This window comes from Ascidiella aspersa, chromosome 9, assembly GCF_963924565.1.
Source record: "Ascidiella aspersa chromosome 9, kaAscAspe10.2, whole genome shotgun sequence".
NCBI classification, from domain to species: domain Eukaryota; kingdom Metazoa; phylum Chordata; class Ascidiacea; order Phlebobranchia; family Ascidiidae; genus Ascidiella; species Ascidiella aspersa.
In genome coordinates, this window is record NC_139455.1 from 17186331 (window position 1) to 17210709 (window position 24379).

The 24379-nt window shown below is 40.6% G+C and overlaps 2 protein-coding genes across 6 annotated transcripts in view; one reads left to right on the forward strand and one right to left on the reverse strand.

Annotated features, from left to right (window-relative positions):
• Window positions 1-24379, forward strand: part of LOC146133306 (ras-specific guanine nucleotide-releasing factor RalGPS2-like) — a 52352-nt gene that overhangs the window by 26090 nt on the left and 1883 nt on the right. For 2 of the 5 annotated variants that reach the window (XM_083396846.1, XM_083396845.1), the window contains 9 exons: window positions 16739-16870; window positions 17057-17150; window positions 17587-17678; window positions 18460-18664; window positions 19512-19604; window positions 20525-20752; window positions 22369-22459; window positions 23093-23185; window positions 23916-24110. In XM_083396846.1, the coding sequence (XP_083252972.1) occupies window positions 16739-16870; window positions 17057-17150; window positions 17587-17678; window positions 18460-18664; window positions 19512-19604; window positions 20525-20752; window positions 22369-22459; window positions 23093-23185; window positions 23916-24110 (1223 nt within the window). The remainder of the gene's footprint in view (window positions 1-16738; window positions 16871-17056; window positions 17151-17586; window positions 17679-18459; window positions 18665-19511; window positions 19605-20524; window positions 20753-22368; window positions 22460-23092; window positions 23186-23915; window positions 24111-24379) is intronic. The other 3 variants (XM_083396847.1, XM_083396848.1, XM_083396849.1) reach the window with 3 other exon arrangements.
• Window positions 1040-12923, reverse strand: LOC146133307 (angiopoietin-related protein 2-like). The gene is made up of 11 exons (XM_083397009.1): window positions 12485-12923; window positions 11970-12122; window positions 11331-11425; window positions 10767-10928; window positions 9242-9382; window positions 9028-9139; window positions 5385-5500; window positions 3326-3440; window positions 2846-3005; window positions 2237-2395; window positions 1040-1960 (listed from the first exon to the last, which is right to left on the reverse strand). Exons 1-11 carry the CDS (start codon window positions 12921-12923, stop codon window positions 1852-1854), a joined length of 1761 nt encoding a protein of 586 aa, XP_083253135.1. The 3' UTR covers window positions 1040-1851.

A 24379-nucleotide genomic window follows, 5' to 3' on the forward strand; every position in this document is an offset into this window, starting at 1 on the left:
GATTTCGGTCCAAAAAATGTAAAAGTGAAAAGGAGTATAAATACAGTAAGTGCAAAACCGTTTTATTTTAATTAAACTGTTTTCTTTAAAAAATTAAATACTTCTTAAATATACACTAATATTTCAATTAGGCCTTTATAGACCCCCTGAAACTAGTTCACGTACCCCGGTTTAAGAACCCCTGGTATAACTCGAATTCGAACCTTTGCACCTTATTATGTTCAAGGGCATTACAAATTATGACGTTGTCGATGTTATTTTTTACTCTTTCGCAAGAAATCTAAAATGGGGACATCGCACAAACGATTTCTCTTATGTGCAAGTAGCGCAGATTGATAAATATTTACACTGGCTGGATTATCCCCCCCTTTATCCTACCCCCTTGTCCCCCAGACGCACATGACTGGCACCCGGCGTTGGTTTAAAGCCCCCTCACCCCGTCGCTGGGTAACCGAATAAGCCCCACTTCAACCCAGTTTTAGGCCCCCGGGATATTTGTCACCTAAGAGATCACTGTCATGTTGACCCAGGCATGTCGGCGCCCGTCTGTCACGTCACAAAAGCCATTGTTGCGACACGTCACAAGGGCCATTGTCAACTAACACTCGGTTTTGAATTTAATTATTTCGACCAGCAGTCAGGTAAAAATAAGTGGAAACTGATGCCTTTCAGGTTTCTGTTTTCCTATTCAACGAGAGTGGCATCTCGTTCTTTCTATTGGTTGTGCCACTTGCGCTGTGACGTCACACTGCTTATTTTGTTACGACTTGCCCGGTGGTTTAGCTCTCTTCTTCAGGGCTTTCTCAAATACTTGCGATTGTATCTTTCGCTCGTTTGGAGAAAACAATTGATCTCTCGACCTTTCGACGTTTTTTGTGAAGTAGGAAGATGATTTCGTGCGGCCTGTTTTTTCCACTTGTCACTGGCTTTCGATTTCTCACAGAATTTTCACTGTGGCTAATTTAAAATGATTCTGGGTATTAGGAAAAGTCGTTAACGATCGAATGGCCGGTAATTGCATTCGAAAGGTTCTCTATAGTTCTGTTTCAACCGCTCATGTATAGAGAACTTTGTTTGTATTTTACACCAACATTCAATACGACGATAAACAATGATTTTTATCGAACAGTTACCAAGATAGTATCCAGAATTGGAAATTCAAAGCATCCTTCAGCATTTACTATCTGGCCGACTCGGGAGGTAAAACACACGTAAAAATAAAACAACGTCAAAAATAACAATAATAATAGGATGAATGAAATGGCGATAGATGGCAACGACGAGCAACAAATAACACATACGATACGTACGCATCTGGCTTTATTTGGGCGGATTTAGTTGTCAAATGCAGACTTGGACAACTAGATAATCCTAGATTTCTATAATTCAACGCATTAGTGCAAAATGCGGCTAATTCTAATTCCAATCTAATTTGTGAATTGCTTGTGCGCAAATGCTAGTTATAATCTAATTCGGATTTTACCAAAAAATGCTACTTTGTCCAACGGCATTTTTATTCTCCAAAACTCAAAATGATCTAATTCTAATTGTTATCTAATTTGAAAAAAGTGAAATGCTCTAATTTTAATTCTAATCTAATTTTAAAAAGCTAAAATAAATCTAGTTGTCCAAGTCTGGTCTAATGTCAGCGAAACGAGGTAAAGTGTTGTTGGTTTGTTACGTATGTTTAAACGATCGGGTCTCTTGGCTGTATCTTCTCTCAGTTGTTTAGTTTTTTGACGTGAAATCGCCTGTGGTGTGCAAATTTTGATTTCGACATGCATGCGTGACGACGTTGTTACAGCGCGGCCTCGAATTAGGGCGATGACGTCATATTTCGATTAAGTGACGTCATTCGATGGGCCGTATCATCATGGCGACGCTCTTCAGCGAGTAGGACTTGCCTCTCCAGTCCGACCAGAAAATGCCGTCTTGTTCGTCACTACGGTATCTTCCGTCCCTGGCAAAAATGTGGTTTAAAAGTGTAAACAACCTAAAAAAATGGGTTAACGTGTTCTGTATGAATCAAAAAAAGTTGTTTTTGTAACACATGTTCGACACCAACGTGCGTCGCTTGTATTTTCGTTTGGTATTTCATTGGAAGTTTTCATTTCTTTGACAAGTCTTTTTCTTGAAATCTATTACTAGGTTAACCACTACGCGAAATTGTCTGCTTATCATGAAGGAGCACCATTATGGATTAACACATAACACTTGGTGGAAGTAGTAAACTCACTTGTAGTAGATCCCGTTCAGGTTGGAATGCGCGCAGGAGTTGTACCACCAGCCCCCTTTCTGCGAATCGGCGCAGTTTTGATCGAACTGGTCGTTATCCACGTCATGTGTGGTAAACATCATGTTGTTGTGCCAAGTCAGCGAATCGCCAGCGTTGCCGCTGCAATATGGGCAACGATAAATGTCAGTGTTGGGAAATATTTTTTAAACACGCGACTCGGTCGGTAATGAACAATGCAGCACCTGATATACACCAGTTTAGAAGAATTTGACAGGCTACTCGGCGTACTACTTCCATTGCGTGATTAATCAGTATCATCAAGGTAATTACAAATATACGAGGTAAAAAAATACACCCGGTGTTAAGACGAAAACAAAAATTGCTTACCCACTGAACCACAGTGTTTTTTTTTTTTGCGTTTTATAAATTAGTTTTAATAACATGGGGATTTTGTTTTTTGTTTCAAATTAAAAACACAGCCTGGAACATAGTTACGATACTTTTGAATGGTTAAATTGTCTACAAACCGAAGCGAAAACAGTAAAGTCAGTCAACCATTATTCCGGTATTGGCCGTTTCAAATAAATTGCACATTTTCGTTAAACTTACCTGTAATGGGCGATTCTCAGCTTGTAGCCCTTGTCCTCCGACTCGACCCTGAAGCTTCGATACTCGACAAAAGTCCGCTTGCCCTGCCAATCCTCAAGGTCGATGTGAAGTTTGTAGGTCACGCTGCGCTGGCTCGTTAGATAGTGGATTTTGTCCAGGCCTGAACATCGCAAAAAAATGCTTGTTACTGACAAAAACTTGTGGTTATTAACAAATGGTTAGGAGTTATATCGGAAATAGTTTTATTTTTCATAAAATATCTGCTTATTGATCGATATGTGTTTTTAAAAAAAAAAACGCCCCTTTGAGCATTCAGTGCTAACACCTTGTCAAAGTCATAGTCTTGCGTTTTCACATTCGGATATAAAAAGTTATCATTTTTTTCCGTTGGTAAATAAACAAAAAAGCTAGGTTCATATTATTCGTTCCACAAAATCAAGAAAAATGTCTAAACGAGCGTAATCAAAAGTGTGAACTCACCAAGCCAGAAATCACCCCGAAGTCTTCCAAAGCCCTTTTTGTACATGGCCATGTTTCGGTGAAATTTGACTGGACCGCCTTGACGGCGCTGTATCACGATCCAGCCTCCTGGGTCCTGGAAATGCAGTAGATTTGCCGTAAAATAACTTGGCTCGTCACAACTGAACCATCAATAATCAAATACTAGCAACTTGCGCGATTTCACTCAACTCTAGTCTAACCGTTAACAAAATTCACCGCGCAGAGCAGAGCATATTTTTGTATTGATCTATGTAGATTTCTATTTTCATTTTTATCCTATTCTTATTGGTCTTCTCGTAAGTATCAGTGGAGCCATCTGTCAAGACCAAATTGTTCGGCCATGTTTACCCGACCGTTTAATTGTACCCGGGCCCAGTTAATTATGAAGTGGTAAGTTAACCCGAAATCAGCCTGGTGCACTCGAAAATCCTTTCCGCTCGTATTCTTAGAATTTAAACAAAAAATTAACCAATATTAAGAAATCGGATCTGAAGCAGTTCCTAAAAATGTAAATTGATCGTTAATATTGGCATGTCGCCTGGAATTTTATTCACATCCTAATTATAAAAATCAACTATATAAAGTTGATGGAAACATCCACTACCTACATAGTACTACGACTTTTGTATGAAGCTGTGTTTATGTAATTTATTGGCGGTCCAGCAACTGGGCGTCACGGTCACTTTAACATGAGATTGCTATCAACCGAAAACTGCGTTAACGAGACTTGTCTAAAGTGTTAAAGGCCATTCGGTTTTAACATTAAGTTGACGGTTAACATGTAGGCACATTTACCTCTTTAAAACATTTTAATTTACAACAGTTTTGTATTTTTGTTACTGTTTTAGGATCACAGTGTCAGAATCCCTTTCTCGATAGTTTATGCTATATTCTGGTCTAGAAAAGTTAACTACCAATGTGTAGCTCTAGTCTACCGCCAGTGCTTTTTCAAAACCAAGCAATTGCTTTCGGTTAGTTTGTTCTACCCGACTAAACACCAACGTTTTATGTCTTGTTTCATAATACACATGCAATTTGTATTGGGCCAAATCTAGTGTTTCCTCTTATTTGTGTCAAACCGAAGCCGGTGCAGTTTCAAGTATCAAAGGCCCGTGTATCGTGTTTCCAGACTAGCGGTTTTGTACTTACACAGTTTATCTATTAGGAGAGTGAACCGTCGAGAGATTTAACACTTGTTGCTGTCTGAGTCGATCGGCACTAGTCGGCATACATAAGCTGGTGATATAACTAATTGATTTAATTTGATCAAGTAAACTTGTTTGTTGAAAGAAACGGTCACAAAACTTTTACTGCTTTTTTCAGGTCGTTTTTTCTTTTTTTCGAGTACTTTTTGTTTGTTTAAGTTTCTTTGCTTACGTCACACACGTATGCGCCAGGCAATTTAACATACAATAAAACAAACTAAAAATCTGGAATCACCTGGTTTTATCAGTGATTTTTATTTTCATATCGCTACTTACATGAAACTTCATTGAAACCTAATAAACCAACGTTTACATGCGCAATAATACTTACGCAGCGTAATCGAATTATCTACGCAACGGTCAGCTTTATATCGCCCAATTAGCTTTCTACATGTCTGCATTGTAAGAATGAGTTAGTTAGTCGACTGTTTTGACGTAAGTAACTGTTTGACGTAAGTAAAGGCACTGATTTTCCAGCCGGTCCGCTGCAAAGTTTCTTCTATCAACATTGCCCTTCACTTAGCATGCCTTAACAGCGCCATGTCTTTTCTCTTGTAATACCATTGGTAAATACTTGTTCACCCATTATCGTTTCCCTAAACGTAATCTGCAGGACTAAAATCGCCCCTGCGTACCCAAAAGTGAAGGCTACAAATACTCCACGTTTTTTTTTAATCCGATTAAAAAAATCGATTTTTGTTTGTGTTTTGATGCTATCTGGTGTCTAGCAGTCTTTTTTCTAAACTCCTTTCTAAACTAAACTCTCAAAAATCTGCCTTTGTTGGTTCATAATGATTTCTGCGGCTAATATTGATGACGTGCGAGTGACGTACCTGGTCCAGGTCGCACCAAACGCGGATCTTTTTGGTGACGTTTGGAAGCTTCAAGTTGTAAGGTCCGCTCGAAGTGTGGCCAGATCTCTGCACTTGGCTGCAGTCGCGAAATGGGCCTGTAACATTAAACAAAAAGTGTTTTTAACATAAGCTGCTAAAGAAACCCCTTTCTCACTTGGATTATACGTTAGCGAAATAAGGTTTTTCTCGTAACTTAGTGTTACTCATAACAATGATAGGGGGCTTTCAGCTTTGTAGCAGAAGAACCAGCATAATCCCGAAGTTTACAATGGGATTTAAATTCCCTTTTCAGGCGTTATGTGACGAGCACGCTTTAAAAAGCGACACAAATTTACCTAATCCAACTCGTCATAACCAAGGTTGTAAGTTGTCGGATCGACCGACCGTTTGCCTACATGGAATTTAAACTTCGCATATAGTTGACACCTTGTAATGGAAAATGCGTTACGGTGTTTCGATGAAGCAAGGTTTTCCATAAACAATTGCCTCGTTTAGAGCTCTTGGTACCGTTTTTTTCCCTAATTGTACCTAAAGGCGCTGCCTACTTTTGTGAAGGGCTTCATTGAACATTTTAAGTCATGTCCACAAGCTGAAGTTTAATGCGATTTGATAAACTTGAATGGCATTTATCTGGTTCTCATTAGCTTGGTAATCGGTCGCTCGGCTATCAAACAAGGTCAAGACGTGTTCCGCTGTAGACACCTATAACAGCCAAACCTTTATTTTTTGTCTCTTTCTTGACGAAAAATGTGTCCGACTTTTGTTATGCTCTAATCCGATTACTTTATTGCCTGTTTGATTGATAAATAATCGCCTTCTGTCGCAAGTAAATACTTCGATAGTAACCTTCTCTCCTCCTAAAGCCTTGAATTTCCTGAGATCAATTGGATTGCCCTTTCTTCGAACTGGTGCCCCGAGACATAGAAATGGCCTTAACTGCCGTAAACAAATATTTTGCCGAAATAAGTGTTGTTTTAACAGGGAATCGATTGCCATGTTAACATATAAAAAATTAGCCCCATACTTCAAGCTACATTACCGCATAACACCTGGCCACAGGTGTATTTTCTGAAAGATATAAAATCGTGTAAAGCGTTGCAACACCGCATAGTTGAGAAGCAGGTTGACTGAAGGGTGTCGACTAACAGTTTAATCTTTACGTTGACGGAGAAATCTGCGCCTTAATCACTTGCCCGTGACCTAGGAAATAAACTTTAAACTTAAATGCCCACCTGAAATCTCGAACTACCCCGTCAAGTTGCCCCCAAATCACGCATTTTCACCGCTTGGTCGCTTTTATGTCAACACAAGTCGAGTGACGATTGGCCGATTGGAAAGATGCACCCCGCCCGGGGTCACTCGATGTCATAAACGAGTGTCAAAGGTCGAGCGCGAATAATGACACTTGGCGCATACCGCGGTGAAAACGTCAAGCACTCAAGTGTGTCTCATGCCCATTCAACCATAGTCAAAGGTGACGAATCGCTGTGCATTGGTGCCAGTAAAGGATTAAGTTCGAGCCCACTGACCGTTTCCTTAAAGACACTGGCAGGAATTTTTTTCTGCCTCCTTCAAATAGAATCTAGACAATGTTTGTCCAGCTAAAGTAGACCGTTGGTCATGAATGAAGGAAAACATAAATTTCATTTTTTCCTGGTCAAGAAACCATGCGCTAAAAACGAATTGCCTTATAATTGGCATGTGATAAACGCAGGGTATTTTACGTTGTTAAAAAAATGAAATCCCGAAACGCACGCTTTGATCTAATTTTAAAAGTGTTAGGTTCCACAGCCCCCCTGCATAATTTGCAAGTTGGTTCTTTGCGATAATAAAGTAAGCCAAGAATTGCCCTCGTTCGGCTTTACGTTCTTGCAGACGTGTTTCTATGTACACAATGCATCGCCGTATTGGTTAATGGTCTGGGAGGCCACTCGAGTGTTTTGTTGTATCGGATTCACCGTTTCGTGCCTAATGCTGGTGGATTCCTGGTATTGGACCAATGGTGGGTTATCCTAATTGCATATGAGGCTAAGCCTTAAGACTTGTTTCTTTTAAAAGGGTGGATTGACCCTCCAGTTTGGAAAGTCAATTGTAGTATCTTTGTTCGACGCAGAGTGCAGGTTACGGTTTTGCCAAGGTAATTTAAAAATACTGGCTTCAGAAGCTCTAAATATATATCTTGCCTGACACGTATTGCCTACTTACGGGATTTGGCTTTATTGGCATTAAATGGCATTTAAAAGGGCGACGGAGCCCAATCGATCTATCAAATCAAAACGTTTTACAATTCTAAATATTTAACTGACCAAAAAGTCGTGGTCGCTTGGAGACGGATTAAGTTCTCTTCAAAAGGGATTATCGGCTGGACTCGCCTTTAATTCGCCGCTATGTTGTTTACTGTCACCAAAGCTCGCTTCTCTCGTCTGTCACCGCATTGCAGCGTGGGAGAATTTAAGCCTACCGAAGCACTGTGTGTCGCAGTCGGTTTGGTGTATGTATGTGAAATGTGGCTTGAAAACAATTTAAAGGAAATCAAAAAACACTAATTTTCGGATTGCATTCCACACCAGCGACAACACTGTACTTCGTCGCTTGATATAGGCATTTCACGCTTATAATACGTTGACCATTTTCCAAGCAACGTCGGTTCGAGAGAAGTTTACGAAAATATTGTTCTAATAAAACGTACTCTGTAAATCCTTAAAACAATATGCACGCTGTACAAGATTCTATTCGTCCATCCCCGGGGTGCATTGCTCAGCACACTTGCCAACGCTGTACGTTCGAATGGCGTCCGGTCTAGTCGCCCGACTAGTGTTAAATCGCTTATCTAAATGCCTGACCGACTGACTCAACGTCTGGGCTTACACTGTTATTCAGGTGACGTGAACACTCAACCGTTAAGATGATGTTACGCTCACATGTTTCTTAAATGGCGGAAAAGTGCCGCAAAAACGTTTTTATCTACTTATTTTACTATATTAATTTAATTTAGCGTCGCAATATTTCTAACTTTAAGACAAAAATGTTTAATCCCCAAAATGTAATCACGTTGTTATTCTTGTAGAGTTGTGGGTATTACCGACAGTTTTGAAGAGCAGGTTGCATCTCAAGAAATAAGAATACTTTTGTTGGGGATAGGGTATGATAAATGCTCCGCTCGATTATTTCTTGGAAAGTCGCTTTATTTTTTATCGAACACACATCAAGTTGTTATCCCGTGCCAACCCTTCATTTAGCGTCGCTGAATGGTGAAATGTAGTCGCGTATGTGGACTTTGTGTTCTTCCCATTCAACACCGTACGGTTCGGCGGTCGCAATTTACTCGCCATTATGAGGCCACGACCCTGTTATTTGCGATTTCGAAGCAAGCCCCAATTTGTAACCGGAATCCTCGTTCGCTTGTTGATAAACTTTAAACGCGTGAAATCGCAACAAGTTCGCAGTGGATTTGGCGCCTCTTTGCCTCGTTTTCGGATCAAGGTTGTCTCGACGCTCTCATTTGCTGTCGGCGCATCAATATGAAATATTTGTTTTGGATAAAAAAAGGCTTTGAGTTTATATACGTTGCTGAATGCCGACTATCAAGTGTCGAATTTAAATGTGTTTTTTTTGTATTTACCTTTCCGCCTTTTTCTCCTGGTCGATCTTGCAGCTTTGGATATTGACGATTTTGCTGTTTGGCCGTTTTGTCGATGATTTACAATTCTTGTGACTTGACGAGGTGTAATATGCTGTAAATATTTTTTTTTTATTTGCTAAACTTGATTTTTTTGCAGATCAACCAATTAATTTTAACTAATGCTAAAAAAAAGTAAATTTCGTTTTTTTTTAACCTCGAAATTTTGTATCGATTGTCTTTCGTTTGCTTCAACCAGTTGCTCCACAGTCCGCTTGAGGGCGCTCATGTGACGATCCATCTCTTGTACTTGTGATTGGAGGATATTGTGGGCGTGGCTTAAGCGGGCGTGCTCGTCCTAAAAGAGTTAAAAAGATTTAATGGGTATTTTTTTTTTTTTTTTTTTTTTTTAAGATTATTACCACCAGTGCGATGTTTGAATTCATGTGCGGCTCAAACAGTTATACTGAAAAATAAAATCAGCAAAAACTTCAGGAAACAAGTTAGGTTACAGCTAACACTGCTTTATAAACCTTTTTGAATGTTACGAAAGTTCTTGATTGCCACTGTTTCGTATTTTTAGTTCTACCTCGGCCTTTTTTTTAGTTTATTGACGGATGGTTGTTTAACGCGCCCACTTCGCCAATTAGGTTGCTTCGAAAATAGACAATTCCCGGCACGCGCAGTTACTTAAGAGCTCTGCGGTTGATTCGGCGCTGGCCTCCCGAAAGTCCTGCTATCCGTATGTCAACAGCACGTCGCCATGTTGTGTCTTGTTAACTTAAATCGCCCGTTTTAAACGTTGGTCAGATGCTAACAAAGCGAAATTATTTTTCAAATTTTTTTGACAAGCTTATTTTGAAATGCACTTCTTTAAAATAACTAATCGCAAGGAAATTTGGCATTTCTTTACATAACCAGAAATTGTATATTTTTTTTTAATTTAACAGTTTTTGTCAAACAGTTTGCTATAAGGTTTAATCGACAGATTCGGTTAACGAATGTTACTTACTACCCGTGAAATTTCGCCTTTGTTAATATTAAGGAAGGTGTTTAACGCATTGGTCGTTCGAAGGACACACTCAATTAAGCGCGAAAAGCCACAGCTGCAAATACCCAAAACATGCTAAGTGCGTCGTTTCGCCGTCATTCGTTTCCTTCAATTGCGATCACTAATGGCTCTCAATGTGGATGGGTGGGTCGAAGTTGGTAGGAAGAGATTAATTCGGGCGTCAAAGGTCGGTAATCGTTTCACCCGATCCACAACGACACATAAACAATCTCTCATTTATCACTGATTCACTGGCAAACATATAATTGCTGATTCGCAACCTTATTGTCAAAGCGACACAGAGGTGCCCAGTTTTATTAGGGGTAAACCATTTTGACATGTTTTTATTTTTTTAATTTTTGCAATATTTGTTATTATATATGATCGTATGGTGACTTGATCGTCCGATTCTCCGATTCCTATATAAACCTTAACCTTGACATTATTAGCAAATTGTATCATTTCAAAAGATCCAAACCAGTGTTGTGTACAAATGCCTGATCTTTTCCGAAATAATCTGCTAAATTAATAAAAAATTAACCTAAACAATTGATCGAACCGGACCTAGATGATTTCCACCAAAAATAAGATTCCCGTCTAAAAATTCAAAGCGATTTTTTTCCGACCTAATTGAGCAACGCGAAATAGACATACGCGCCAAGAAAAAACACTGAAATACAACGGTCCTTGCCTTCAGAGTGTAGTACTGCACGGTGGTGTTGAGCAGGCGGTTCTCCAGACCGACAATTTCGAGCCGGTGGTCGCGCATGTTGACGATCTCGTGCATCATCTGCGTGTGCTGCTGCGACACGCGGTCGTTCGTAATGCGAGACTCCTGCTTAAGGTAGTTCACCTGGCAACGCAAAAAACGACGAAAGGCGATTTTTCGTTCCTCTTTAGTTCATCGCAAATGTGTAGAGCTCAGTTTGTTGGTTACCTGATCACTTGACATGTGTTTTATCGCCATCCAAGTCAGTTTATGTATTAGCTTAAAATTCAAGTCAATTCCCGTATGTTTAACATTGTATTTAATCTGCCCCCCGAAGTGTTTAAGAAATTTCAGAATGCATTTCTATACCGATTTTTACTTCATTATTTTGATGACTATGTTACTTTAGTTCCCAGTTTTCAGTAGTAATACGATTACGAAAATTTGTGGCACTAAAAACTGTACTTTCAAGCTAAAAATGAAGTTCAAAATAAACTTGAGTTTCGTGCGGAAGCGAAGTTTTAGCTAGCATTATCGTTCACTTACGTCCCTTTGTAGTGACGTCATTTCCTTTGGGTTTCCTGACCTCCCATGCATAATCTCGTTCCTAGTCCTCTCCATCTGGGTCTTGGCCTGCATTACTGCGTCATAATATAGTCTCTCTGTTACGTCACAAGCCGTCATTATCTGACTCAACAGGCGGAAGCAGATCCTACTTTGCGTCCACTCTGCGTCACAATCACCCTTGGGTGTTGTTGATATTTGAACGACGCTATAGCCGCTGATAATAATGTATAATATAGCGTTTGGTGGCGGTATGAGGCTATAATTTCGCACGCGCTTTTCGACTTAAGTGTTTTCGGCACCGAATCGCATCGGCATCAAGGTGGCGCAACTATTTCCCTGCGCTGTGACCTTTGGCTTGGAATATTTTCGGGGAATTAAAGTGGATTTGCATGGAAACCGACACCGTCTCACGGATTTAATGGCGTAAGGGGGTAAAGTGGGTTTGGCACATTATGTTGGATTTGGCCGATCCCTTTCATTGATCTCGGATCGATGCACTTCAAATTGTTGCGAAAATAACAGCGGTTTCTATTTAAACAATGAAGATCACGATTTTACATTAAACTACCTCAATATTGTATAAATATATTTGCCCACTTATCGGTCAGCTTATCACACCTTGGTTATATATATTTGTAATTGCGTCCTCCCTCGGCGATTCCTCCTTACTCCGTGATGACGTAACTTGAGCTTGTGACGAAATACATAATGTTACGTCATCGGGAATGTCATGCGGCATGACGTAGGTTAACGCACATTGATCGTCGCCATCTGTGTTTTAAAAGTTTGATTAAAAATAGAGCATTATAATGTTTAACAGTAGGGATTAACATTTAAACCTGATTTACAGAATACTTTTCACTTTGTATTGCTCTTTAATGGTTATTTAACTATTCTCTTTACATTTGATCCATTGCACTGTGACATTAATCAATAAACAGCTAAAGTAGCAAAATTAATCTCGAAAGATTATAATCGACGTCGACACACAGTGAACTTTTGTTGCCGATTCAACAAGATTTGCCTTCGGGCGTTTCTTACATTTTTTTAAAAAAAGGTCGACTACCCTACCCAGGTTTTAAAAAAATGTTGCAATTTCGTTGCTCGTGCCATTGCAATGACGTAGTTCGTACCTGACTTGCGTAGCTCGTTCTTAGAGACGTGGAAGCGATGTAGATCCACCTGTTCTCCCGAAATGCTGATAACCCTGCCATTAACCTCTCTTTTTACGGAAGTTAGTTCTTCCACGTCCACGTGTCTGTCCGCGCCCGAGTCCAAATTATTCACGTGCCCGTTGTCAACATCGAATTCCGGGTTCATTCCGCCAGGTGAAGGCCCGTTCTTAACGGTTCCGGGACTTCCAACGGACATTTCCTGTTCCCCGTCCGCGTTCCGAAATGTTTGCGGACCTCTTACGTTGTTTCCTTCCACGCCCGAATTCCGCCTTTGACTTCCGACTATCGGGAAAACGTCGACCATCGGATCCCGGTGGCTGACTCGGCTCGCATTGCGTGACGCAACAATTGCAATGGTCCAGCTAATAACGATTGCGCTATGTAACGTGAAATGCATAGTTGCGCGCTGCACCTGTGTATAATGCACACTGGTTAACTGCGTTAATGACGTGTTACGATAAATGCTAGAATAAACTAGAAACGAATCGAAACACACAACGTCGTTTTTTAACACTGTCCTGGAATCTGGATCCTATATCCTTTTCTGTCCTGTTATAAATGTGAGGAACCGACTTAAACACAAACAAAGTGCTTTGTCACACCTTGGAGTAGAACCATGTACCTTAGGAGCGATTTATCAATGCTAGAATAAACTAGAGACGAGTCAAAACGCACAACTTCCTGTTTTTAACACTGTCCTGGAGCCTACATCCATTCCTGCCCTGTTTTGAACGTATGGTACCGACTTTCTCCCCGGGGGTTCTACTAATCCTTTGTATTATTTCGATGCAATTTTCGACTGTCACAGAAAACGCGATGTCGGGAATGGCGCCTTTAAACTTCCCCTTGAGAGTCCATTTAATGGCGACCGCACGGGACCACCCGTTGACGGTATGATGGAAATGCGGTCGCCTCAACTGTCTGTCACACTTAGGTTAGATTCAGTTGAACCTAAAATGCTCAACCGAATAATCCAATAAACAGTGCAGAGACCGGTTTGCGTTCGAATCCAATCCCGAATTGTTAGCTTAAAGTAAAGTCGAATAAAGTCGTCTCTCATTCAAGTGTGGAAAATTGGCCGAACTGATCGCGGAATACCCAGAGACCTAGACCTTAATCGGTTTTGTGGAAAAAATCTGCAACTCGCACTGAATCCGGGAAAGCGTCGCCATTGCGCCTCTCGCTTCGCAAAGGAAGGAAAGAAAATGAAAGAATCTCACAACAAGGAAATCCACGGCAGCTTAAGTCGGTTATGTTTCACTTGTGAATAAGCGCTACACTGGTTATCGCGTGTTCCCGCGTCAGGGCGGTTTAATTTGATTCGGGGGCGATAAACCGGAAATTTCACGCTTCTCTCGGGGTTCGCCGCGTAACTCGAAACGTGTCGTAATAACATTTAAACCGTCGTACCCTTTCAATAGTCGAGGCGCAAACGTCAAGGGCCTGTGTACATCGCAACACTTGGCACCCGGGGAACACTTCTAGGTCTTAACGAAGTCCCCCAGTAGGTGTAAACAGTGCGAAAATGTTGTTTGGCGCTGGAACTCGTCCAACCGCTAACGCCGCCCGTCTAGTGTTTTGCCCTCAGCCGGTCTGAGGTCGATAAAGTTCGATTTGAACTTTGGGCGTAAAATTAAACATAAACCGACTTGTTTTCATTAACCAGCCTGCTCTGCGGTTGGTCGAAGTTAAACGTCAAGTTTATTCGAAGCGCATTTTTAGTTTTACGTTTACTTCAATTGTTTAAACTGATACACTATTTAAAACAACTTGTATCGCTCATTATTACGCAAAGCCGATTTTATTTCAAACTAAAGGTAAGCCTTGCCACTTAGGGCGGTGATTTCAATTGTAGCTTGGAGTGTGTTTATGTTTCAGCTTAGCTGCGCTCCGTCGAAATTGAAATCGCGATTCTATTTATTAAGGCTTCATATTACAAAAAAAACTTGTAAGAATCTGTTTGAAATCTTGCAATACTAAATTACGCCTTTCTGGATTTTTTGTGGGAAATTGTTAACGTGTTATTCTATTTTTTGTTTAACCTTCATTTTGATCTCCACTTAACCTTTTTTGCAAGGGCAACTGTCTCACTCTTGCAAATCGAATGCAACGTATTCCTACTAGAAACTGGTTATGTCGTGTTTTGTTTGGCTTTTATTCCTAAAACCTTGTGGTTTCGTCGGTGCGCCATTCAACAAGTGTTATCTGTTAGGGCGGAGTCGACCTTCACCTTTATGAATCGCGATTGAATTACGAGCCGGCATATTTGTGCTGTGCAATACACACAAGTTGAGCAAATACAGGAACAGCACAACGTGTTGGTCTGTATTTGATCCCGGCGTTTTCCCCTAACTCGTCAAGTAGGAAATGTTTGATAGGTTCGACAAATGTTTTGTAAGATTTGATGGGACTCTTTTTTGTAAAACTAAATTTTAAAAGCGTATTAAGTCGAAATTCATGCGAGGTTATTATGCTCGTCGGGTGTTTGAATGAATATTAGCGCCGCAAAGAGTAAGTTGATAAAACGAAAATCAGTGCGCTTTCTTCTAGTTGTGTTGACAAGTGTTTAGGGCAGCGCTAACTACGCGAGACACTCAAACGTGGCATTCTTCAGATGTCTTGGGCTGTTGTCCTTTCGCCACTCGGCCCCTGCTAAGCACTCTACGGCTGTTGGCCGCGCCTACCTAAGCAAATCACTTTCAAGCAAACCTCATCTGCCGCTTTCACGTCACAAAGCGTCCCTAAGTGACGTCACCATGGCGTGGTCCAATCACTGCCCCACTACCCTCTGGTAAGGCTGAGCAAACACAACGCTGCCACTAGAACGGTGGCTCTTCACACCAAAATTAGGATTCTATTTGCAGAGCGTTAGCGTTAATTTAGGTTGTGATGGCCGACAAAGCAACACAAACGTTGCTAGTGAGCCGAAGCCCCTTGTGGCACATTTGGCACAGCAAGTTAAAACTCGATCCTCTACGTTCCCCCGCGCTTTTGGGCTTGTGGAGGGATGCTGAACAATTTATTGCGGTTGATACCTCTCACGGTCATATTACACATTTTTCGGATTCACCTTTAAACATAAGATAAGGGTATGTTGTTCTTGAATGCTCTCTGAAAGCAAAATAATCATCAGAAAATTGCAAAAATAATTTCATAAATAAACGGTGTTTTATTCCTAAAAGTTGAAGTCCACAGTCATACTGATCTGCGTAAACCAGTGATACTTCGTTCGTGTTTATTGGACTGTTTTAGTCCCAATAAATTCATATATCGAGCACCATAATGGGCGGTAATATAACCAACTTGTTTAGCAATTCAAAAAACTATTTTTGTATCTCTTCGGACTTAGACTTAGAGCAACTGTATCACTGCGTAAATCTAACTTTTGTAAGCTCGTGATAACCGTCCTAGAGCCACTTAAACTTGCAAATACTTTTTACTGCCTAAACCCTCACTAAAACCGTGAATCCTCGTGCAACAACTGACATCTTGCAACTACCTCTTGTTTCATCAACTGCCCGATAAGCGACTGACGCACAAATCCGCCGGGATTCTGCCGCCGAATCGCCGGGGAAATTATCGCCAACTCACTGCTTCTCTCTCGACGCTTCGGTTATCTGAACCCGCCTCGTCTACAACCGCGGCTCGTCCGCCGGTCATCGTATTTCCGACTTGTCTGTCTTTCCGTATCGCGTTCTGTTTGGTTTTAGTCTACCTCCCGCCGCCGCTTGCTCCTGCTGCTGCTGCTGCGGCATTTTTTGGAAGGCCGGACTCGGTTGTTTTAATCTCTAAACTAAAGGATTTTCGCTGGTTTTACAAGAATGCTTTGTGTTGTGCTATTTTTCCCAACGGGGTTTTAAGCGTATTGTTAAACCTAAAAAGGCTCTTAAAACCAGTTGCTTACTGGACGTGTGAAGTATAGAGTTAAAGCGTAGTCCATTGAAACAGTTAAAACAATTTTTTTTAGAAATAACATTCGATAAATTTTATGTCATAACATATTTAGCCACGCATTGGGCAAATAACAAGCGTTAAACTGACACTAACTAAGTTAACTATTTGCCCAAACAGGAGTGTACTTATGACACGCATTTTTCTCCCGCCGGCGTGTGCGATTACAAGACCTACCAACCGTCTTATCGTACGCGCACGTGTTTCCCCAGTCGAGGTAAATAAAACACCAATGTCAAAGTTCTGTCGAATTTTTTTCAGGAATGTACCTGTCCGACATCATGTACATCAACTCGGCGCATCCCGACACTGGAGGGCTAGAAAGCCACGAGCGCACCAACAAAATGAACAACGTACTAAGGGTGCTGTCCGAGTTCCAACAGTCCAACTACGGTAGGTGTTTATTGAACACACTGTTTTTTATGGTTAAATGGTGCCAGTGTACAACGCGAAACGCGCCTTCAGTCGTTAAAAATCTATCATTAAAAATCTGTTCAATCCGTTGCAAAACAACCTACAGTTAGACATCTGTTCGGTCTAATAAAATCTATTTTTAAAATGCGACGACGTTACTCGTAGATCACCTTCAAGAACAACCCCACATCAAAAACTACCTAAACTCGGTGAAGTACATCGAGGAGCTGCAGAAGTTTCTGGAAGAAGACAATTACAAGTGAGTAATGGCAACTAAACAAAATGCCTTAAAGTGAAAGTGAATTACAATAGAGGACTTCCTGCTCGAGTGCTAATCTAGGAAAGCGGTAACTTGGGTGTAGGCAGTCACAGGTTTACCTTTAAGTGCCAATGAAGTAAAGCCAGATTTTAATTACAAAAAAATCTGATTTGGCGACGAAAAGTGCCTTTTAACCATAATTCAAATTACGGATAATTAACGTCCGTTGGAAGGGACCTGATTGTTCGTCGGGACACTGGTAGCAACTATGGCCCGGTAGGTCTACCAAGTATTACATCAAAGCAAGGTTTATGTTATGCGACTGCATATTCCTGATTTTTATCCTCTTGACCCTATACAATATACATATTGCTAACTAGATTAATAACACGGGTAAACGATTTAAAGAATTACGCCCTGTTCTCTTCTATCGCAGGTTATCTCAGAAGATAGAACCTACCCAGACGAGCGCCAGCCTTGCCACTCCCGAGAGAAAAACGAACAAATCCAAAGACGACAGTTCGACTGGTAAGAGGCAACCCTAATGCTAAAATAAACTCCTATTTCAACGAGCACTTGCATTTTTTTCGTGGGATATAATTTGCGATTATTCATGATTGCTTGTTGTTTTCTCATCCCGGCTTAAAAAAATAAAATCGGTCAATTTTACGTGGATACGTAAATAATTTTGTCAAAACTGGTATTAAACCTTGCTTAGAATAGAATCTTATCTTAATGAGTGACACTAGGAGAAGAGCTTGAAACGCCGGATGTAAGAGATCCCCTATTCTCGTGGACGCCTTGTGAACTGTAATTCATAAATTATCCAATTTTACAAATCAGTTACGTCGTGACCGACATGGTCGTGTGTCACCAACATTAATAAAATTAACTCGCTATTTTCACATTCACAGTATAGAGTCCTTTCAGGTGGAGGCGCTTACTGTTGCTGCCAGGCATTGTTTCAATTGTAAAAAGAGAGGATCCAGTTTTTTTGTTTGGGTTAGGAGGCATGCAAATTTTAACGTCACAAAGTTACGTCATAAAACTCTAATCGTAAAAACACCTGTCGTTCTTGGGCTAACAGGTGCGCATACATTCAGCTAAAATGCACTTTTGCCATACAGTGCTATCACGCTTCCCACAACTACATGTTAAAATTAAAACATTAAATATAGTTCACGGCCCACTAAAAATGTCAATAGAGACACACATTTGGTCCGCGGCCCACAATTTGCCGTCCACTTCAATAATAGATACACCCTTATACACATTCTTGAAAGTAAAACCACTTTTGTCTCGACTTAAGCAGGAAAGCATTCTAAGCTGGACGCCGGCCTGAACCGACACCACTTACACCAACAAGTGGTCGCCACCACACCGTCCCATCAGCGCTTCGTTCCCGGTCATCGGAAGTCGCGCAGCTTAGGAAAGGAGTTCAACTTTACTTCCTCCTCTTCTTCTTCCTCGGGAGGAAGACCAAAGTCTGACGGATCCTCCAAAATACACAAGAGGTAGAGAGTTAATGCCTATACCCGGCCTCGGGCGTTAAAACGGGCGCCATTTTTGGTCTCGTGTTGCTATTATTGACCCTTGATCGCCATCTTGTGCTTGTATCGCTGTTTTTTTATTTATTAAATTTTAATGTTTCACGGTGATGTCACCAATGTGAATGTGATTCTAACGTTAAATCTGGAAATTTTTGTCAAATCTACACGTTTTCTTAAGCTGACTTGCAATAGATGGCGACCATTTGTGTTTGTGCTGTTCAAGTAGAAACTAACCGCGTAGTCGCTGTTCGGCAGTAGTCTGCAAATGAGTGGTCCGAGTCGCTTCCTTGGCTCGACTGTGCATTGAACTTTTCCAACCACACACACTAAAACTGCCTTTTGCATAATTGCTTCACTTTAATTTTCCGACATTTTAATGAAATCATTTACATTTGTAATTTTGCATGTAGCTTCAGCAATTAATTTCAACCTTCTTAGTTTGCATGGTTTGACTTTTTTATTCAAATTCATTAGTTGTTTACCGTGATTTGTTTCATTTAACGCATGTTGTTTGTTTTGTCGATATGTCAACATAAGTCAATAATCTTTAGCAAATGATTTTATTTTTTCGTAAAGTAATTCTTGTTATTTAATTTTAAAGATTTTATTTAAACATACGTAATTTCATTTACTTCTCATGGCCCAATTTTTCTTTAATTTTATCTATGTTACGCCTAATGAATTTACTTTACCCTATAATTTCGACCTTGTTTTTTTGGAGCTCGATTTTTCTGTTGTTGTTCCATTTCCACCGTTTTATTTCCATATTTGCACCCCACACACATTTCGTTGTACCCTCCGCACACACCAGACGTTCAATTCACGGTCGAGTCAAGCAAGAACGGGACTCCACCGTCTGGTACATTTCACCAACCCGTTTCTCACCCAACAGGGTGCAAAGCAGGTACGTCACGATGGCATTTTCATTGAAATGCGATTGTCGTCCAAACCAATTAGGTATTTGTATAGTCAGTTGTTTTTTCAGTTTAATCTTTTAAAAATTTATAGCAATTAAAGCGAAGTGCTGTAAAACGCACGTACTACATTTTTTTTATATGACCAAGTTTATGAACTACAAGATACTGAACTGGTAACCTTTTGTCTAAAAAAATGGCTAAAAAGTAATCGTCATTTAACGTTTTTTGGTGGTTTAAAACGAATATTTTGTGTTGTACGTTGCGAAAAGAGAAGCAGTATAGCTTCCATGTGGGTGTAATATACATCGTAATTTAGTCTAGAGCCGCACGTTTTTCCTGCTAAAATATGTGGTGTTTGGTGTGTAGACGCATGAATGTCGTGTTCGTCACTTTAGTTGCCGCTGCTCAAAAACTTTGCTGAGTTGCTGCTTTTTCGTGGTGGCTTGCAATTATTGACCGCTGAATGAGTTTCTGTATAACCGCAGTTGTTCACCTACCGAGTACTAGACTATAAGCAATGTCATAACTAATGTAATGTTTATCACAATTCAGTTCACCGCAAAATAACAGTCGTGTTTTTTTTTAAATGCAAAGAGTAATAAATTTAGTCAATGTAAAATGAATGCAGTTACTGCAATCAAGTAGTACCGAAATCTCAACTCCCATAATTTGAAATACAGTGTTGTCCACTCTAATCTCTAACGATACATATAATTAGTAAAAGATGTTGTAATTTGCAAAATTAATTTTTCTAACTTCATACATTTTGTAGCTATCATCCTGAAACATTTGTCACAAAAAATCACCTTTATTTTTCATTTTTTTCTTTCTGTTTCAAATCCAAACATCAATTTGTTTCCGAACGTTGCTTTTTAAGCATTCCTTCTTCCATTTTCTTTTCGAACAGCGGAAGTCTCCCGCGGACCACCGCCCCCGCACACACCCCCATGTCGGTCACGACGTCCCTGCTCGACGACAGCATCATCGCCATGACGTCATCGTCGCTCGCCTCCTCGTCATCCTCGAACACGCGGATGTCGGTAACAACGGGCAACAACAGCTCGATCGGATCGAGCCGCTCAAATTCGGGGTCAGAGTTCAGCGAGCAGGATGAAATGTCGTGGAGCAACGACAGGTGGGGAATACCTTTCCGCTTGTATAGCCTGCATGCGTCTTAGGATACCACCTCTGTTGTTTTCTTTTTTGTTTCATGCTTGCTGCTTTGCCTCTAATTAGAGCTATTTAGTATTTATGTTTATCGAAAAACGTGTATAGAACACCTTTTTTGTGGTCAGGAACTTTAGAAATGGTTATGAAGTCGAACAGGAATCCTACAACCTAAAACTAAACGTGAAACTTAACGGCAAATTATAATTAATGCTCGTAATTACGTTAGCACCAAACTAGAAAAATTAAAACACGTTAGCACTAACCGGCATAAATGCTGTTTAGGTATAAAACAATAAAATAGCTCGAATACATGCATATTTAGATTTGGTCAAAGTCTTGAGATGCTAGAAGAATAAGCCAGTTTACGTTTTACGAGTCTTTAGCTTATTATTTACCGCTGGCGTAATCCAAAGTACAGAGAAGTCAATTTCTAACGAAAACTTTTAAGCGCAGAATCAGCGAAGCGTGGTGCCGTCGTTACCACGGCAACCGGGGCAAGTTTACCTACGCGAGAACAAACCGCGTCGGCGGACAGGCCAGCAAGAGTCACACCCTGCCAAGCAACCTGTCTCAGGCGGACGCTTGGCACAGACCGCTGGTGCCAGTGGCAGTCGGGCAGTTGGCAGCGAGGCCCTCCACCAGTTTCACTGATTTAGACGAGTTTGCCAGGTTGAGATGTGCAGATGGCGCTAGCAATACAGAAGCAGAGAAAAGGAAGGGCGGCTTTGTAGCTCACAGTCTAGCTGCCATCCCGAAAGAAGGCGGCTATGGCAATCTGACAGGTGGCAGCGACGGCTGTGGCAAGTTCTCAGGTGGCAGCAAGGTTTTCCTTCAGTATTTCCAGAGCCCGAAACTGGCGGTCAGTTGTCAGTCGCGCCTGGGCTTAGCCGCCTCTAAGTTCGGGATCCCAGGTACAAAGTTCGGCGGCTACGAGACTTTCAAGGATAGTCCTGCGACAAAAGCCATGTTCCCGTACAGGTAGATATGTCAGAAATCATCCTCAGCCCCTTTAGACTACAAACAGCTTTTGAGTAACACGTCTGTAGTATACAGCATACTATACGCCAGCTAGTTACTTATTCCTTCGTTTGCTTAGAGTGATTTGATGTTTGGTTGAGAGGTCAAGTTACCGTAAAAGACTATGCAAATGTAGGAAACTTTGTTAAGATGTCGGAAATCAAGCGACAGTTTGTTTTAAACTTCGAATAATACTGAAAATTCCTTACTTGAAATATTTACTAATACTGCCTACTGTGATTTTTGTTATTCCTAGCATAAAACTATATGTCGTTTTATGTCTCCAAACAACTGAATTTTTTTAAGTTGTATTTTTCTTGTTTTTTTATAGTTCGTTTAAGAAAGTCCCTGCACAGATATAGTTAGTTTGTGTGAAGTTCAACTAATTTGGTTCGTACACGAATTATACAACACATTCACTCCCGTATGTTCGACTTCCGAAATAGGATTCTAATTACAGGCCTTGGTCTTAAACTGTTTTTTTTTAGAAAACCGCTTTGCGTGTGGCACTGTTGTTACAAGTAATGTTCATTTTTGTGTTAACATCGTTTGCGTTGTTGGCAGAACCTCGGACTTGTCGATGGATTTCCAGACCTGCAACTTTGAGGGCGTCTTGAGGAGAAAATGCGTCATGAAGCATGGGAGAAAGCCAACGGTAAGTCGACAATTGCTGGATAAACTAGAAATATTAAAAAGCTAAAAACAACCCTTGAAATGCAACTACTACTAACCATGCAAAGTATACGTCATTGTTGTCAATATTGTCAGATTGATGTCATACTGCTACGCTTTTGAATTATCCAGCAACCAAAACTTCCCGTGGGCTTACTGTTACTCGATTTAGTACAGGGGTTCTTAAACTGGGGTCCATGGACCCCTTGGGGTCCGTGAATTAGCTTTAGGGGGTCCATGAAGGACTAATTAAAATATTAGTGTACATTTAAAAAGTAATCATTTTTCCAAAGAAAGCAGTGTAATTAAAAACACAGCGGTTTTGCACTCACTGTATTTAGATTCCATTTCACTTTCACATTTTTTAGACCGAAATCAACAGATTTATTAAGTTTATTTGTATTGTGACGTCATTTTTTGAAAATTTTTGCCTATCGTGGTCCAACGCGAATCCAAAAAAATGTTTGGGTTCCGCGGTAAAAAAGTTTAAGAACCCCTGATTTAGTAGCACTTGGACGGCAAATTTCTGGTGAAAGCTTTTATTGGATCGACAACTTATTTTTGGTATTTAACCGAGTATGATTAGTACAGTCGTAAATATGCTTGTCGTTTGCAGATGTCACCGTGGACGAAGTACTGGATCTCGTTGTGCGGGACTCAGCTCGTATATTACTCTGCAAAAGGTCTGAGAGCACAGGAAAGGCACCACGTAAGTTTTAGTTAAACCATGTAAAAACCTACTGACGACGAGTAATAAATTTAGCCTAATTTCTTGAGTTGATGTAATTGTAAAGATTTTATATATATATTATATATATATCAAAAAACTTTGTTTATTTCAATAAATAAAAGCTATACCTTTCGTTAGTTTTTGACTTGTGGTATTTAAAAAAATATGTAAATACGCATTGTGAAAACTCTGCAAATTGCTAGATCAGGGGCTCTTAAACTGGGATCCATAGACCCCTCGGGGGTCCATTAACTAATTTTAGGCGGTCCATAAAGGCCAAATTGAAAGATTAGTGTGGATTTAAAAAGTAATCAATTTTTTAGAGAAAAGAGTTTAACTAAAAATAAAATGTTTTAGCACCAAATGCAACTAGACTCTATTTTACTTGAATCATCGGCATAAGTTTTGAAGTCTATTTGATTGTGACGTCATTTTTGGAAATGTCTTGCCTACCGTGGTCCACGCGAAGCAAAAAAAATAGGGGTCCGCAGTAAAAAGATTTAAGAACCACTCTCCTACACCCGATTGGCTGAGAAACAGGAACCCACCAGGCATTGCAGACAGCAACGACAACATTCGCATTGTACTTCAGCTTGGCTAGGCGTCTACGGCCGATAGAGTTGTCATGCGGCCGAGCACTCCTAAACCCTGAGCCTTTTGCACGAATAGACCGAAGAACTGACATTACATTTTCCTTCATTGTGCACAGTTCAAAGCGCGACCTAGCAAGGCGGTCTCGATCAAGGACTGGATGCTGCTGTACTCGGAGGACCCGTCGCGACTCGACTGCTTTCAGCTGTCGAACCCGGACAGCGGCAACATATACCGCTTCCAGTGCGACAGCAAAGACGTGGCACTCGTGTGGCTTAACAACCTCAAGGAAGCGGTAAAAGGCTACCCGCAGGTGAAAAATCGACTTTTTTTTTTTTTTTTTTAAACAAATGTTACGCCGTATATGCATTTCATTAAGTTTTGTTTTGTGCACGATAGTGCAAAAAAGCAGTTACGACGTGTTGGTTGCTTTTAATTATTTTCTAACGAAGCATCTGCTGACGTCAATAGATTTTCAAGGCTTTGAAATTTGTTTTTTTGCCTCTGTAAGTAGTTTGCTTTGCGAATGTGTCAGGCTTTGTAAGGGCAGTTGATTAAGACGTTGTTTTTTACGTTTACACT

Excerpts from the sequence above, each read along its gene's own strand:
- LOC146133307 (XM_083397009.1), bottom strand. The coding sequence starts at position 12,923 with ATGCATTTCACGTTACATAGCGCAATCGTTATTAGCTGGACCATTGCA. Across the intron at positions 3,441-5,384 it reads TTTGGTGCGACCTGGACCAG|GACCCAGGAGGCTGGATCGT; the intron begins GTACGTCACTCG and ends CTGCATTTCCAG. Across the intron at positions 1,961-2,236 it reads CTGAACGGGATCTACTACAA|GGACGGAAGATACCGTAGTG; the intron begins GTGAGTTTACTA and ends CATTTTTGCCAG.